A 14295-nucleotide genomic window follows, 5' to 3' on the forward strand; every position below is an offset into this window, starting at 1 on the left:
ACAAGGGCCTGTACATACTGTAAATTATAAGCAACAGACCGCACGCATTGACTTAATTGAATGTATGTGATTTCCACATTCCCCACAGCCTGTCTACCTGGCTCCTATGGGAAGGACTGTGTGCTACGTTGTAATTGTCCCCACGGCACTTCCTGCAACCACGTTTCCGGCGAGTGTGGCTGTCCTCCTGGATACACTGGCAACGGCTGTGAGCAGAGTGGGTGACTTGGAACAGACTAGTCTAGCCTGGAAGCCCGAGGGATAGGAGAGTAGAGTAACACAGAATGCTTCCTCCCATCCTTGGTTCCTTGAGGTTAGCACCGGTCTAAGAATCTTTGTGATACTTTCCCCAATCCAACCATTTCAGATCTGTGATAACCCCAAGGAAGGAAGGATATGTTTCTGAAGTATTAGAAAAAAGGGACTGAGGTAGATATGCAGTATATGTATTGGGGTTGCTGAATGAAACGATAGTAAATCTACATACAGTTTCCTTATTACTACTATCCAACATGTAGGCACACCTTTTTGTGTAGCCTACTGAAAAAGTCCATATATCAGGATATTGTATGGGAGCCAACGTGTGTTATGTGTTTCTCTGCCAGTATGCCAGCCTGGCACATATGGGCTGAACTGTAACCAGGTGTGCCAGTGCCCTGGCACCAACCAGCTATGCCACCCTGACACCGGCCTCTGCTACTGCACCCCCGGTTACCATGGTTACAACTGTAATCAAGGCAAGCACCCCATCACACACACTAACGCACAGACACACACTTCCTGCACCAATGTCACAAAGGAATTCCACTGTTAAAAGTTTAACTTACTATAGTCATAGGTAGGCCCAGGAGATTTTCCACAATGTGACCTGATCAGTAAACACTCTTGACTTTAGTTATGACCTCACCTGATTAGAAAAAACATTGATGTTTAAACACAGCTAAATCCTGTGTGTGTTTGGCTTGACAGAGTGTGACAAAGGACGGTACGGCCCAAACTGCGAGCGGCTGTGCCAATGTAGGAATGCTGGTGTGTGCCAGACCACCACAGGCACCTGCCAGTGCCTGTCTGGCTACATCGGAGCAGACTGCAACATCAGTGAGTGCCAGCGTGTGCCAGGGGCATGGGCATATCCATAGGCTACAATTTGTTATTTACCAAGTATTTCTTATAACATTCAAAAGTCAAATGGTAATTGTCATTCATTTTTCATCCTATAACACAAGCACTATCAAGTAATGTTTTGTATGGTCTCCTCTCTTTCCCTACTCTTTTCCTCTGGTTCTACCAGCTTGCCCATCAGGGCGTTATGGGCAGGACTGTGCCAAGGTGGCGTTGTGTGGGGAGGGGGCAAGGAGTGATCCAGAGACGGGCAGGTGTGTGTGCAAGGTCGGCCAGCGGGGAGAAGACTGCGGACAGGGTAATACACACACTGTAACACACACAGTTGATTCCTGCTCCACAATGAGTGTCATATGTAATAATCCATCTAGTCATGTTTTATTGACAATCTATGGCGTTTGTGCGCTTGTGTGCGTGCTGGTGCTTGCGTGTGTTTGTGCCTGCGTGTGTTTCTCAGGTTGTGCCCAGGGTTGGTATGGGGTGGACTGTGGCCAGCGCTGTAACTGCCGTAACAGTGGTATGTGTGACCCAGTCTCTGGAGGCTGCACCTGCGGACTAGGTTGGACCGGACCCAGCTGTGACAGAGGTGACCTGACCAGACCTGGCTATAAATACTATTCTAAATCTTTAAACTACTTTGAACATTTGCTTTAGCCTGCTTGGAGTGCCAGGTGGGCATGGTTTTCACTTTTGCGTCAATTCTATAGGTTAGATTGCAACAGACAACCTCAATGAAGCGCAGACACATTGTTTGAAATGATTTCAAATATTATTTGAACCCAGGTCGTGACAACCATGGTCAACAGCACACATTTCCCATTCTCCTCATTGTGTTGTGAATTGATGTGAAGACTCCATTTAAGTGCCCCTGATATCATGATGAGCCCATGACACAATTCCATTGCGTACCCATTATACGGTGTGTGTTTCTGTTGCTCTGTCATTCAGAGTGCCCCTTAGGGAGTTACGGGGCCAACTGCAAACTGCGGTGTGATTGTAATAACAATGGGACGTGCGATAGAGTGACGGGAGAGTGCCGGTGTGACCCGGGATACTACGGTCACCTGTGTGAACACGGTAAGTCAGGGCCATTCAGTTACTGCTGCTTTGAGTGGATCAATGAATCATCAAATTGATCATGTGAAATAACTCAGTTTGAAGAAATCAATGAATCAATGTATTTCGCTACACCCGCTGAAATGTGTATGTGACCAATACAATTTGATTTGAATGTAGATAAAACAGTTAGTATCAGAGTTTAGGTTTGAAGGGTTCGGTTAGGAGAGTGCGAAACGATGTAAGAAAGCTATTCAAGGCGTTTTTTGAATGCTCTTTCTGAGGTTCTAACGTTTTACTATCCTAACTTCCTGCTCTATGTTCTGTCTAGCCTGCCCTGCTGGTTTCCATGGCCACCGCTGTCAGTTCCAGTGTAAGTGTCGAGGCCACGCCCCCTGTGACCCCAGCACAGGGCACTGTCTCTGCCCTCCTGGTTACCATGGTTACCGCTGTGAGAAAGGTGAGAAGGATTAAGTTGAGATTTAGTAGATAAAATTGCTTAATAATGTGGTTGTAACTGCTGATAAAGTGTGACTGTTACATGCCCCAGTCATAATTACAGCTAAGATGTTGTCTCCTGTGTCATGTGCTCCCATCCCTCTCGTTCCCTGTCACAGAGTGTGAGCAGCGTCGTTTCGGGGTGGGCTGCATCCAGTCATGTGACTGCGAAGGGGACACCCCATGTGACCCCATGACCGGCCGTTGTCTGTGCCCCCCAGGGAAGATGGGCACGCATTGCGACACAGGTAGTAGATAAATAAAAAGAAGCAAACAACTATCTAAGTAGTATGGTTCATCAACATCTGTTTCCTCAAACGACTGTGTGGCGAATCCTAACTTCCACTTACTGCAAGTCCAATTTTCACTTAGTCTCCCACTAACATCAATGCAGTTAGACTTAAGTCAAAGTAAGGATTCACCCCTATAAGCTAAACGGCACCATAATCTAAAAGTGTTCTCACAATTCCTGTTTCCCTGTCTGGGCTTTGTCCAGATTGTCCAGTGAACCGCTACGGCCCGGACTGTTCTGAGAGCTGTGAGTGCAGGAATGGGGGGTGGTGTGACCCACGGAACGGCCGCTGCACCTGTCTACATGGCTGGATAGGACCCACCTGTCAGGAAGGTAAGTGTATTGATAAGGAAGAAGGGACAGAGCATGGACCATAGAAATAGGAATTAGAATACTGGAATGGACATTAACATTAACCTTTTTATTTTGGTAAATGGCTGACCATTTTGGATAAAGGTCAGCCATGTAGTTAGTCAACCATGGTTTGACAGTGCTATGATAAGATAGAGTAAAATAATGAATTTGAATAATTTATCTGCACCGTATGTTAGCTATCTAGACAGACAGTTTTAGAGGAATGATTCCATAAATGTTTCTAACGAACTGCCAATAAGCCAACATTCCATTCAAACAATGCAGCCAATCAACAGCCATACACTGGCTGAATTCAGTTGATGATAGGCAGGAAAGAGAGGAAGGCTCCACACCACTCTCTCACTTTAGTATCTTACCTAGTTATTTTATGATTATCACATTTTTGCTATTTTGTAGCATTGGCAACTAGGTATGTGTTTTCTATACCAGTTCACTCCTCTACCTGTAGGCTTTACAGACGCAGCGTTTGGAACTGACGATCTGCGGTCAAGAACGGCAAGTTCATCTCAGCCTATGCTGCTCTTTAGTCCCTTGACTTTTTGGTCCTGATGGAGACATGGATCACCCCAGAGAGCACTGCTACTCCAGCTGCTCTCTCCTCATCTGACTATATTTTCTGTCATAGTCCAAGAGCATCTGGTCATCATTGTCGTGGCACAGGGCAACTCATTTCTCCTAACTGGAGATTTTCTCTTTTCTCCCTCTCTAACCTGTCCATTTCCTCATTTGAATTCCATGCTGTCACTGTCACTAGTCAACTAAAGCGTAACATTGTTTTCATCTATCGCCCACTAGGTGCCCTTACAGATTTCCTCAATGACCTTGATAAGCTCATTTCCTGATGATGGCTCACTGCTCTTCGTACTTGGCGACTTCATTTCTTTCCAACTCTCTCTTTCCCCTCCCTGTCTCTTTTGACCCCACCCTTTCCCAAACCCTTCCAACTCACAAGGCAGACAATATGCTTTACCTCACCCTTTCCCAAACCCTTCCAACTCACAAGGCAGACCATATGCTTTACCTCACCCTTTCCCAAACCCTTCCAACTCACAAGGCAGACAATATGCTTTACCTCACCCTTTCCCAAACCCTTCCAACTCACAAGGCAGACAATATGCTTTACCTCACCCTTTCCCAAACCCTTCCAACTCACAAGGCAGACAATATGCTTTACCTCATCCTTTCCCAAACCCCTCCAACTCACAAGGCAGACAATATGCTTTACCTCATCCTTTCCCAGTCCCCTCCAACTCACAAGGCAGGCAATATCTTTACTAGAGCCAGTTTGCCTAATAATCTCACTGCAACCCCCCTCTAGGTCTCTGATCACTACTTTGTTTCCTTTTCTCTCTCCCTTTCCTCCAACCCTAGCCACTCAGCTCCTACTCAGATGGTCATGCGCCTTTCCGCATACTCTGACTCGCACTGTCCCTTTTCTTTTCTTCCCGGCCAGCTAGGCCCTCCCATCTTGCTCTGTGGCTGAGTGACTCATTGCGAGCTTACAGAACAAGGCTGCGGGCAGCTAAGCAAAAATGGAGAAAAACTAAACTTCCAGTGGACCTATCATCTTTTCACTCCCTCCTCTCCACCTTCTCTTCCTCTGTATTTGCTGCTAAAGCCACTTTCTATCAATAAAAATGTCAAGCTTCTGCCTCTAATGTAAGGAAACTATTTTCCACCTTCTCCTCCCTCCTTAATCCTCCATCCCCTCCCTCCTCCCTGACTGTGGACGACGTTGTCAACCACTTTGAAAAGAACATCCACTCCTCATTCACTCAACCTACTGGGTCCACTGGTCCCAGTCACACAGAACTACCCTAGGCCTTTTTCTCCCCTCTCTGTCCAGATGAAATCCTGCAACTAATGAGTCTGGCTGCCCGAAAACATGCCCGGTGACCCCATCCCCTCCTCCCTTCTCCAGTCCATCTCTGGAGACCTTCTTCCATTCCTCACTTCCCTCATCAAATCATCCCTGACCACTAACTGCGACCCCTCTGATTTCAAAATGACCCGAGTCGCTCCCCTCTTCAAGACTCATCTGACGTCAAAAACTATAGACCAGTACCCCTTCTTTCTTTTCTTCCAAAACACTTGAGCTTGTGTCACTGATCAACTCTCTCATTATCTCTCTCAGAATGATCTTCTTGACCCTAACCAAGACAGGTCACTCAACTGAGACGGCTCTTCTCTGTGTTCTCATCCTCCTAGCTCTATCCACTGCCTTCGACACAGGGAACCATCAGATCCTCCTGTCAACCCTCTCGGGGCTGGGCATCTCATGTTCTGCACTCTTGGGTTGCATCCTACCTGGCAGGCCGCTCCTATCAGGCAACGTGGAGAGGATCTGCGTCTGCACCACATACTCTCACTACTGGTGTCCCCCAGGGTTTGGTTCTTCTGACACCCAGGTGGTGACACACATGTCTGCATTCCTGGTTGACGCTGACCCATCACCACAAGCTCAACATCGATAAGAAGGAGCAGCTTTTCCTCCCTTTTCCTCCCCTGCACGCTCAAAGACTTCTCCATCATGGTTGACAACTCCCTCCCAGAGTGCAAAGAACCTTGGCTTGACCCTGGACAACACCCTGTCATTCTCTGCAAACATCAAAGCGGTGACTCGCTCCTGCGAGTTCATGCTCTACAACATACATATTGTCAGACTCTACTTCACACAGGTAGTGGATCAGGTCCTAATCCAGGCTCCTCCGGACACCACTGGCTTCCAGTCGAGACTTGCATTCACTACAAGACCATGGTACTTGGCTGCGGAGTAGCAAGAGGAACTGCCCCTCTCTGTCTTCAGGCTATGCTCAAACCCTACACCCCAACCCGAGCACTCCATTCTGCCACCTCTGGTCTCTTGGTCCTCCCACCCCTAAGGGAGGGTAGCTCCCGCTCAGCCCAATCCAAGCTCTTCTCTGTCCTGGCACCCTAATGGTGGAACCAGCTTCCCCCTGAAGCTAGGACAGATAAGTCACTGCCCATCTTTCCAAAGCACCTGAAACCCTACCTCTTCAAATAGTATCTTAAATAATCCCCCTCCTCACCTCGAACCCCTACCCCTCCTCACACATACACGCAAGAAAAGTTCTTGACCACGCACTTGCACTTGACCTCCCCCCTTTCTAGCTCTGACTCGGCTGATAGCAACTTTATTGAGGAAAAGCGTACTGTGACAAACTTCTTCAAGATTAGGAGACTGTCACAAATTAAGCGGGAAACCGTCACTAAAATCACCCCAGAATGAGAGTTCTTTCGAACAGGACAGTACCTGTGTGTTTGTTTCTCCATCTTGGTCCACACAGGCCAAGGCAAAGTCAAGGATAGCAGGGTTTGGTACACGAATCGGGTTCTCGGTAGGTCCAGGTCCAAACGCCAACAGGTCCAAACAGTCCAGCTCATACACGGTAAATCCTGCCGATATATATATTGTCTCTTTCTCTATGGTTCACAGATCCTTCCAGCCCCTCCACTCTCTCTTCCTGGTTTGTCCTGATCTGTGGGTCGGCCCTTTCGGAGCGTTCCCCATGCTTCTGGGAATTGTAGTTTTGGCAGTCGGCCATTTTGTGATCTGTAGTTCTGATCGGGGTGGCCATTTTCGGGGTGGCCGTTTATTAGTTCTGCTCTCACATATCTGCCATTTATCACTCAACCCCCTTCTTTGCCACAGTACTTACTATGCCTGTGATATGTGGTTGTCCCACCTAGCTGCACTACACGACTAAAGGTATGTGGACACCTGTTCGTCGAACATCTCATTCCAATATCATGGGCATTAATATTGAGTTGGTCCCACCTTTGCTGCTACAACAGCCTCCAGTCTTCTGGGAAGGCATTCCACTAGATGTTGGAACATTGCTGCGGGGACTTGCTTCCATTCAGCCTCAAAAGCATTAATGAGGTTGGACACTGATGTTGGGTGATTAGGCCTGGCTCGCAGTCGTAGTTCCAATTCATCCCAAAGCTGGAGTTGAGGTCAGGGCTCTGTGCATGCCAGTCAAGTTCTTCCACACCAGTCTCGACAAACCATTTCTGTATGGATCTCGCTTTGCGCACAAGCTGAAACAGGAAAGGCCTTCCCCAAACTGTTGCCACAGAGTTGGAAGCACAGAATCATCTAGAATGTCATTGTATGCTGTAGCGTTAAGGTTTCCCCTCACTGTAACTATAAGGAGCCTAAACCATGAAAACAGCCCCAAACCACTATTCCTCCTCCACCAAACTTTACAGTTGGCACTACATTGGGGCAGGTAGCGTTCTCCTGGCATCCACCAAATCCAGATTCGTCCATTGGACTGCCAGATGGTGTAGCGTGATTCATCATTCCAGAGAATGCGTTTGGCAGCGAGCTTTACACCACTCCAGTGGACACTTGGCATTGCTCATGGTGATCTTAGGCTTGTGTGCGGCTGCTCGGCCATGAAAACCCATTTCATGAAGCTCCCGAAGGAACAGTTCTTGTGCTGACGTTGCTTCCAGAGGCAGTTTGGAACTAGGTAGTGAGTGTTGCAACCGAGGACAGATGATTTTAACACGCTACACACTTCAGCACTCTGCAGTCCCATTCTGTGAGCTTGTGTGACCAAACGCTTCACGGCTGGTGCCTAGTTGTTTCCACTTCACAATAACAGTACTTACAGTTGACCAGGGCAGACATTTTAGGAGCTGACTTGTTTGAAAAGTGGCATCCTATGACAGTGCCACGTTGAAAGTCACTCAGCTCTTCAGTAAGGCCAATCTACTGCCAGTGTTTGGCCATGGAGATTGCATGGCCGTGTGCTCGATTTTATATACCTGTCAACAACGGATGTAGCTGAAATAGCCAAATCCACTAATTTGAAGGGGTGTCCACATACAATATATATAAGTATCTTGAGATGAATCCGCTAATTGTAATTTGCTCTGAATAAGAGTGTCTGCTAAATTACTCAAATGTAAATGATAGGACTTAGACAAGGATATTGCATCATAAAATAGCACTGGCAGCTTTCCAAGAAAACAAAAACTGAGACATTTATGGTCTGTTTGCATACAGTATAATTGTATAAAACCCGTTTAAACTATATTTATATTTATATTACAATATTTTGGGTTGACAATAATTCTATATCACAATTGTATTTTCCTGCATAAGTGAAATCACAATTATGTCTCTACTGCCATTCATTCCCATTAGACTGGTTTGGATTTTTTCCAGACCAATAGAGCTGCCATTTTCACCCCATTCTGGAACTTTGAGGGTTTATGATATAGCCCCTCTAGTAATTTAATAGGATCTCTATGGCTGGGACGGACGGAGCAGTGCATTATGAGTACAGTAGTACATCATGCTATAGAGCATGGATAAATATGGAGGAGAACTAGGAGAAATATCCCCCTGTTTCAAGTGCTATACAAACACAAGATAATATCTAAGCAAACTTCCAACACACTTTACAATTAAGCAATAAAATGTTAGATAAAAAACATGCAAGATGTAATAGAGGCTAAATAGATTACTAAAACAAAACAGATAGTGAAAGCTGTTTTATAGGAATTCAGTCTAAAGCTAAGAGTGCTCTCTCTTCTCTCTCTGTCTTCTCGTCTGCAGGAGGGTCCCTCACGTCTCTACAGCTGGGCAACAGAAATCAAGAAAAGAGTCACTCACACACTGTCCCAGTATAGCACCCCCTACTGACTGACCCCCAGCCTCATACAACTGCGGCCTACTGGTCACTTCTAGAGATCACAGAGGTCAAAACTGAACTGAATCACTCTCAAAACAACAACAGACTGTTTTGTACAGAGAAGGGAGTGCTATGGCAGGGCCTTGGTGAACTAAAGGGACTTCTGAACTGGAGGTGCCATTTTGCAGCGTTGTCTAATCGCAGACTTTGGAGTTCAGATAACACACTACCCTTGACATCATGGGGATGACTGTCCTATACTCCATCTTACAGGGTGGACTCTTAAAATGTGCTCCAGAGTTAACAGGCTGGGATAATTGTTTTTGCCTGCCCTGGATAAGAGGACATTTCTGGGTCAAATGCCAAAAAGGATAAAGTCATTCGAGGTTTACAGAATTATTTACTGTAAAATACAGTTGTTGAATATCATGTACCATGCTTAACAGTAGTGTATTTGTGTGTACATTGCATGTATGTTGTGTGTATGTAAATGTGTTCATGTCTACAATTCAATCATGTTGTACGTATACTCACGATATGGTCGTACCGCATTGGAAGTCGATATTTCTTTGAACATTGAGGAGATTTGCTTTACGCTCATAGCATCTTCTAAAGTAGTTGTAGTCATCCTTACTGGCTTCTCCAAAAACAATAGGCTACTCACACGCATGGTCCATTTGATTTGTATATTTACAGCCACCAATGCACTATACAGACTCTTATGGCACAGTTGATTTATAAATCAGAAACCATTCAGGATCATTTATCTGAATTAAATGCTCTACAGTATTTGGGAAACCTGGAATGGTGATGATGACTTGCCCACAGGTCAATATGCCTTAGTCTATACACCTTATTTTACATGTACAGTGGGGCAAAAAAGTATTTAGTCAGCCACCAATTGTGCAAGTTCTCCCACTTAAAAAGATGAGAGAGGCCTGTAATTTTCATCATAGGTACACTTCAACCACGACAGACAAAATTAGATTTTTCTTTCCCCAGAAAATCACATTGTAGGATTTTTAATGAATTTATTTGCAAATTATGGTGGAAAATAAGTATTTGGTCAATAACAGAAGTTTCTCAATACTTTGTTATATACCCTTTGTTGGCAATGACAGAGGTCAAACGTTTTCTGTAAGTCGTTTTCACACACTGTTGCTGGTATTTTGGCCCATTCCTCCATGCAGAGCTCCTCTAGAGCAGTGATGTTTTGGGGCTGTTGCTGGGAAACACAGACTTTCAATTCCCTCCAAAGATTTTCTATGGGGTTGAGATCTGGAGACTGGCTAGGCCACTCCAGGACCTTGAAATGTTTCTTACGAAGCCACTCCTTCGTTGCCCGGGCGGTGTGTTTGGGATCATTGTCATGCTGAAAGACCCAGCCACATTTCATCTTCAATGCCCTTGCTGATGGAAGGAGGTTTTCACTCAAAATCTCACGATACATGGCCCCATTCATTCTTTCCTTTACACGGATCAGTCGTCCTGGTCCCTTTGCAGAAAAACAGCCCCAAAGCATGATGTTTCCACCCCCATGCTTCACAGTAGGTATGGTGTTCTTTGGATGCAGGATTTGAGTCCCTGACGGCGTAGTGTGTTACTGATGGTAGGCTTTGTTACTTTGGTCTCAGCTCTCTGCAGGTCATTCCCTAGGTCCCCCCGTGTGGTTCTGGGATTTTTGCTCACCGTTCTTGTCATCATTTTGACCCCACGGGGTGAGATCTTGCGTGGAGCCCCAGATCGAGGGAGATTATCAGTGGTCTTGTATGTCTTCCATTTCCTAATAATTGCTCCCACAGTTGATTTCTTCAAACCAAGCTGCTTACCTATTGCAGATTCAGTCTTCCCAGCCTGGTGCAGGTCTACAATTTTGTTTCTGGTGTCCTTTGACAGCTCTTTGGTCTTGGCCATAGTGGAGTTTGGAGTGTGACTGTTTGAGGTTGTGGACAGGTATCTTTTATACTGATAACAAGTTCAAACAGGTGCCATTAATACAGGTAACGCATGGAGGACAGAGGAGCCTCGTAAAGAAGAAATTACAGGTCTGTGAGAGCCAGAAATCTTGCTTGTTTGTAGGTGACCAAATACTTATTTTCAACCATAATTTGCAAATGAATTCATTAAAAATCCTACATTGTGATTTTCTTTTCTCATTTTGTCTGTCATAGTTGAAGTGTACCTATGATGAAAATTACAGGCCTCTGTCATCTTTAAGTGGGAGAACTTGCACAATTGGTGGCTGACTAAATACTTTTTTGCCACACTGTATGTAGATACCTTATGAAGTGACAGCTTCTGAGAAATGGAGGGAAAACTGTTACATTTTTCAATAAAAAAAAGATTGATTATATGTGTACTGCAAAACACAACATTAGACCACATTTAGTAATTAGACTGCATTTGCTACATATCAAGCAAATGTTAGCAGCAAAGAGTAAAGGGGTCAGTCATATGTCAAACCCTACAGATGCTATACATTTACCAAGCCTGATCCCAGATCTTATGCACATTAGAAAACTCCTCTGATTGTATGGTGTAAGAGTCTTTTTTTAGTGGTTAGCTAAAGCATATACAGGTATCAAATTGACCATCTATATAAAACATATTTAAGTTTTAACTTGGTCATTGCCAGCTTGTGTGATCAAACTGCATCATCAAGTCATGTATGAAGTCAAGATATTCTACATTCTTCCCTGCATAAGCCTCTGTCACCATCTTCTGGTGGTGGTGGCTCTCCACATTACATATTGTGATCTGCCCAGCTTCAAATATGAGGGCAGTTAGTTGTAGCCATTGTTAGAGGACTACTGGTCAAAAGTTTTACAACACCTACTCATTCAAGGGTTTTTTCTTTATTATTATGATTTTCTACATTGTAGAATAATAGTGAGATATAAACTATGAAATAACACATATGGAATCATGTAGTAACCAAAAAAGTGTTTAACAAATCAAAATATATTTGAGATTCTTCAAATACCCACCCTTTGCCTTGATGACAGCTTTGCACACTCTTGGCATTCTCTCAACCAGCTTCACCTGGAATGCTTTTCCAACAGGTCCTCTGATGCAGCACTCCATCACTCTCCTTCTTGGTAAAATAGCCCTTACACAGCCTGGAGGTGTGTTTGGTCATTGTCCTGTTGAAAAACAAATGATCGTCCCACTAAGCCCAAACCAGATGGGATGGCGTATCACTGCAGAATGATGTAGTAGCCATGCTGGTTAAGTGTGCCTTGAGTTCTAAATAAATCACAGACAGTGTCACCAGCAAAGCGCACCCACACCATAACACCTCCTCCTCCGTGATTTAAGGTGGGAAATACACATGATGAGATCATCCGTTCACCCACAACGCGTTTCACAAAGACATGGCGGTTGGAACCAAAAATCTCCAATTTGGACTCCAGACCAAAGAACAAATTTCCACCGGTCTAATGTCCATTGCTCGTGTTTCTTGGCCCAAGCAAGTTTCTTTTTCTTATTGGTGTCCTTTAGTAGTGTTTTCTTTGCCTGATTCACACAGTCTCCTCTGAACAGTTGATGTTGAGATGTGTCTGTTACTTGAACTCTGTGAAGCATTTTTTTGAGCTGCAATTTCTGAGGCTGGTAACTCTAATGAACTTATCCTCTGCAATTAGAGGTAACTCTGGGTCTTCCATTCCTGTGGCGGTCCTCATGAGAGCCAGTTTCGTCATAGCGCTTGATGGTTTTTGCGACTGTCCTTGAAGAAACGTTGAAAGTTCTTTAACTTTTCCGTATTGACTTACCTTCATATCTTAAAGTAATGATGGACTGTCGTTTCTCTTTGCTTATTTGAGCTGTTCATGACATAATATGGACTTGGTATTTTACCAAATAGGGCTATCTTCTGTATACCCCCCCTACCTTGTCACAGCACAACTGATTGGCTCAAATGCATTAAGGAAAGAAATTCCACAAATTAACTTTTAACAAGGCACACCTGTTCATTGAAATGCATTCCAGGTGATAACCTCATGAAGCTGGTTGAGAGAATGCCAAGAGTGTGGAAAGCTGTCATCAAGGCAAGGGGTGGTAACTTTGAAGAATCGCAAATATAAAATATATTTAGATTTGTTTAATATAACTGGATTGAGTAGGTGTGTCCAAACGTTTGACTGGTGCTGTAGATATCAAGTCATCAATGAAAGAATCAATATTGAAATGTTGACATGGTCTTAAACAAATACATTTTGTGGTGCTTTAGGAATGCTCCCTGAAGGATTAACACCTGGTAACAGAATAACTAACAGAATGACATCATAGGTCCCTGATCTGTACTACCAAGAAATGACATTCTCTTTATGGTGATGTATCCTGAATAGGTACACAAAGGTAGAAAATATTTCTGGGGGGAATGGCCATCTGACCATCTGAATGACCATCAGATCCAACAGGAATGACCATCTGATCCAACAGGTCCATCAATTGGATTGAGATCCAAGCTCTTCGCTGGCTGTGGCAGAACACTGACAGTCCTGTCTTGCAGGAAATCACGCAGAGAACGAGCAGTATGGCTGGTGGCATTGTCATGCTGGAGGGTCATGTCAGGATGAGCCTGCAGGAAGGGTACCACCTGAGGGAGGAGGATGTCTTCCCTGTAACACACAGCGTTGAGATTGCCTGCAATGACAACAAGCTCAGTCCGATGATGCTGTGACACATCGCCCCAGAACATGACGTACCCCGCACCTCCATATCGATCCCGCTCCAGAGTACAGGCCCCGGTGTAACGCTCATTCCTTTGGCAATAAATGCGAATCACCCCTGGTGAGACAAAACTATGACACGTCAGTGAAGAGGACTTTTTGCCAGTCCTGTCTGGTCCAGCGACAGTGGGTTTGTGCCAATGGGCGACGGTGTTGCCGGTGTTGTCTGGTGAGGACCTGCCTTACAACAGGCCTACAAGCCCTCAGTCCAGCCTCTCTCAGCCTATTGTGGACAGTCTGAGCACTGATGGAGGGATTGTGCGTTCCTGGTGTAACTCGGGCAGTTGTTGTTGCCATCCTGTACCTGTCCTGCAGGTGTGATGTTCGGATGTACCGATCCTGTGCAGGTGTTGTTACACATGGTCTGCCACTGCGAGAACGATCAGCTGTCCGTCCTGTCTCCCTGTAGTGCTGTCTTAGGCGTCTCACAGTACGGACATTGCAATTTATTGCCTTGACCACATCTGCAGTCCTCATGCCTCCTTACAGCATGCCTAAGGCACGTTCACACAGATGAGCAGTGACCCTGGACATCTTTATTTCGGTGTTT

General features: G+C 45.1%; 1 protein-coding gene across 1 annotated transcript in view; it reads left to right on the forward strand.

Annotated features, from left to right (window-relative positions):
* The window catches only part of LOC109869651 (multiple epidermal growth factor-like domains protein 6), a 114859-nt gene extending 105045 nt beyond the window's left edge, over positions 1-9814 (forward strand). Inside the window, exons 25-34 of the mRNA XM_031804269.1 lie at positions 89-217; positions 606-737; positions 970-1098; positions 1292-1420; positions 1580-1708; positions 2071-2199; positions 2510-2638; positions 2796-2924; positions 3173-3301; positions 8937-9814. Coding sequence (XP_031660129.1) covers positions 89-217; positions 606-737; positions 970-1098; positions 1292-1420; positions 1580-1708; positions 2071-2199; positions 2510-2638; positions 2796-2924; positions 3173-3301; positions 8937-9010 — 1238 coding nt within the window. The 3' untranslated portion in view covers positions 9011-9814. The remainder of the gene's footprint in view (positions 1-88; positions 218-605; positions 738-969; positions 1099-1291; positions 1421-1579; positions 1709-2070; positions 2200-2509; positions 2639-2795; positions 2925-3172; positions 3302-8936) is intronic.
* The last annotated feature ends 4481 nt before the right edge of the window (positions 9815-14295 follow it).

The sequence above is a fragment of the Oncorhynchus kisutch genome, linkage group LG24 (assembly GCF_002021735.2).
Source record: "Oncorhynchus kisutch isolate 150728-3 linkage group LG24, Okis_V2, whole genome shotgun sequence".
NCBI lineage: Eukaryota > Metazoa > Chordata > Actinopteri > Salmoniformes > Salmonidae > Oncorhynchus > Oncorhynchus kisutch.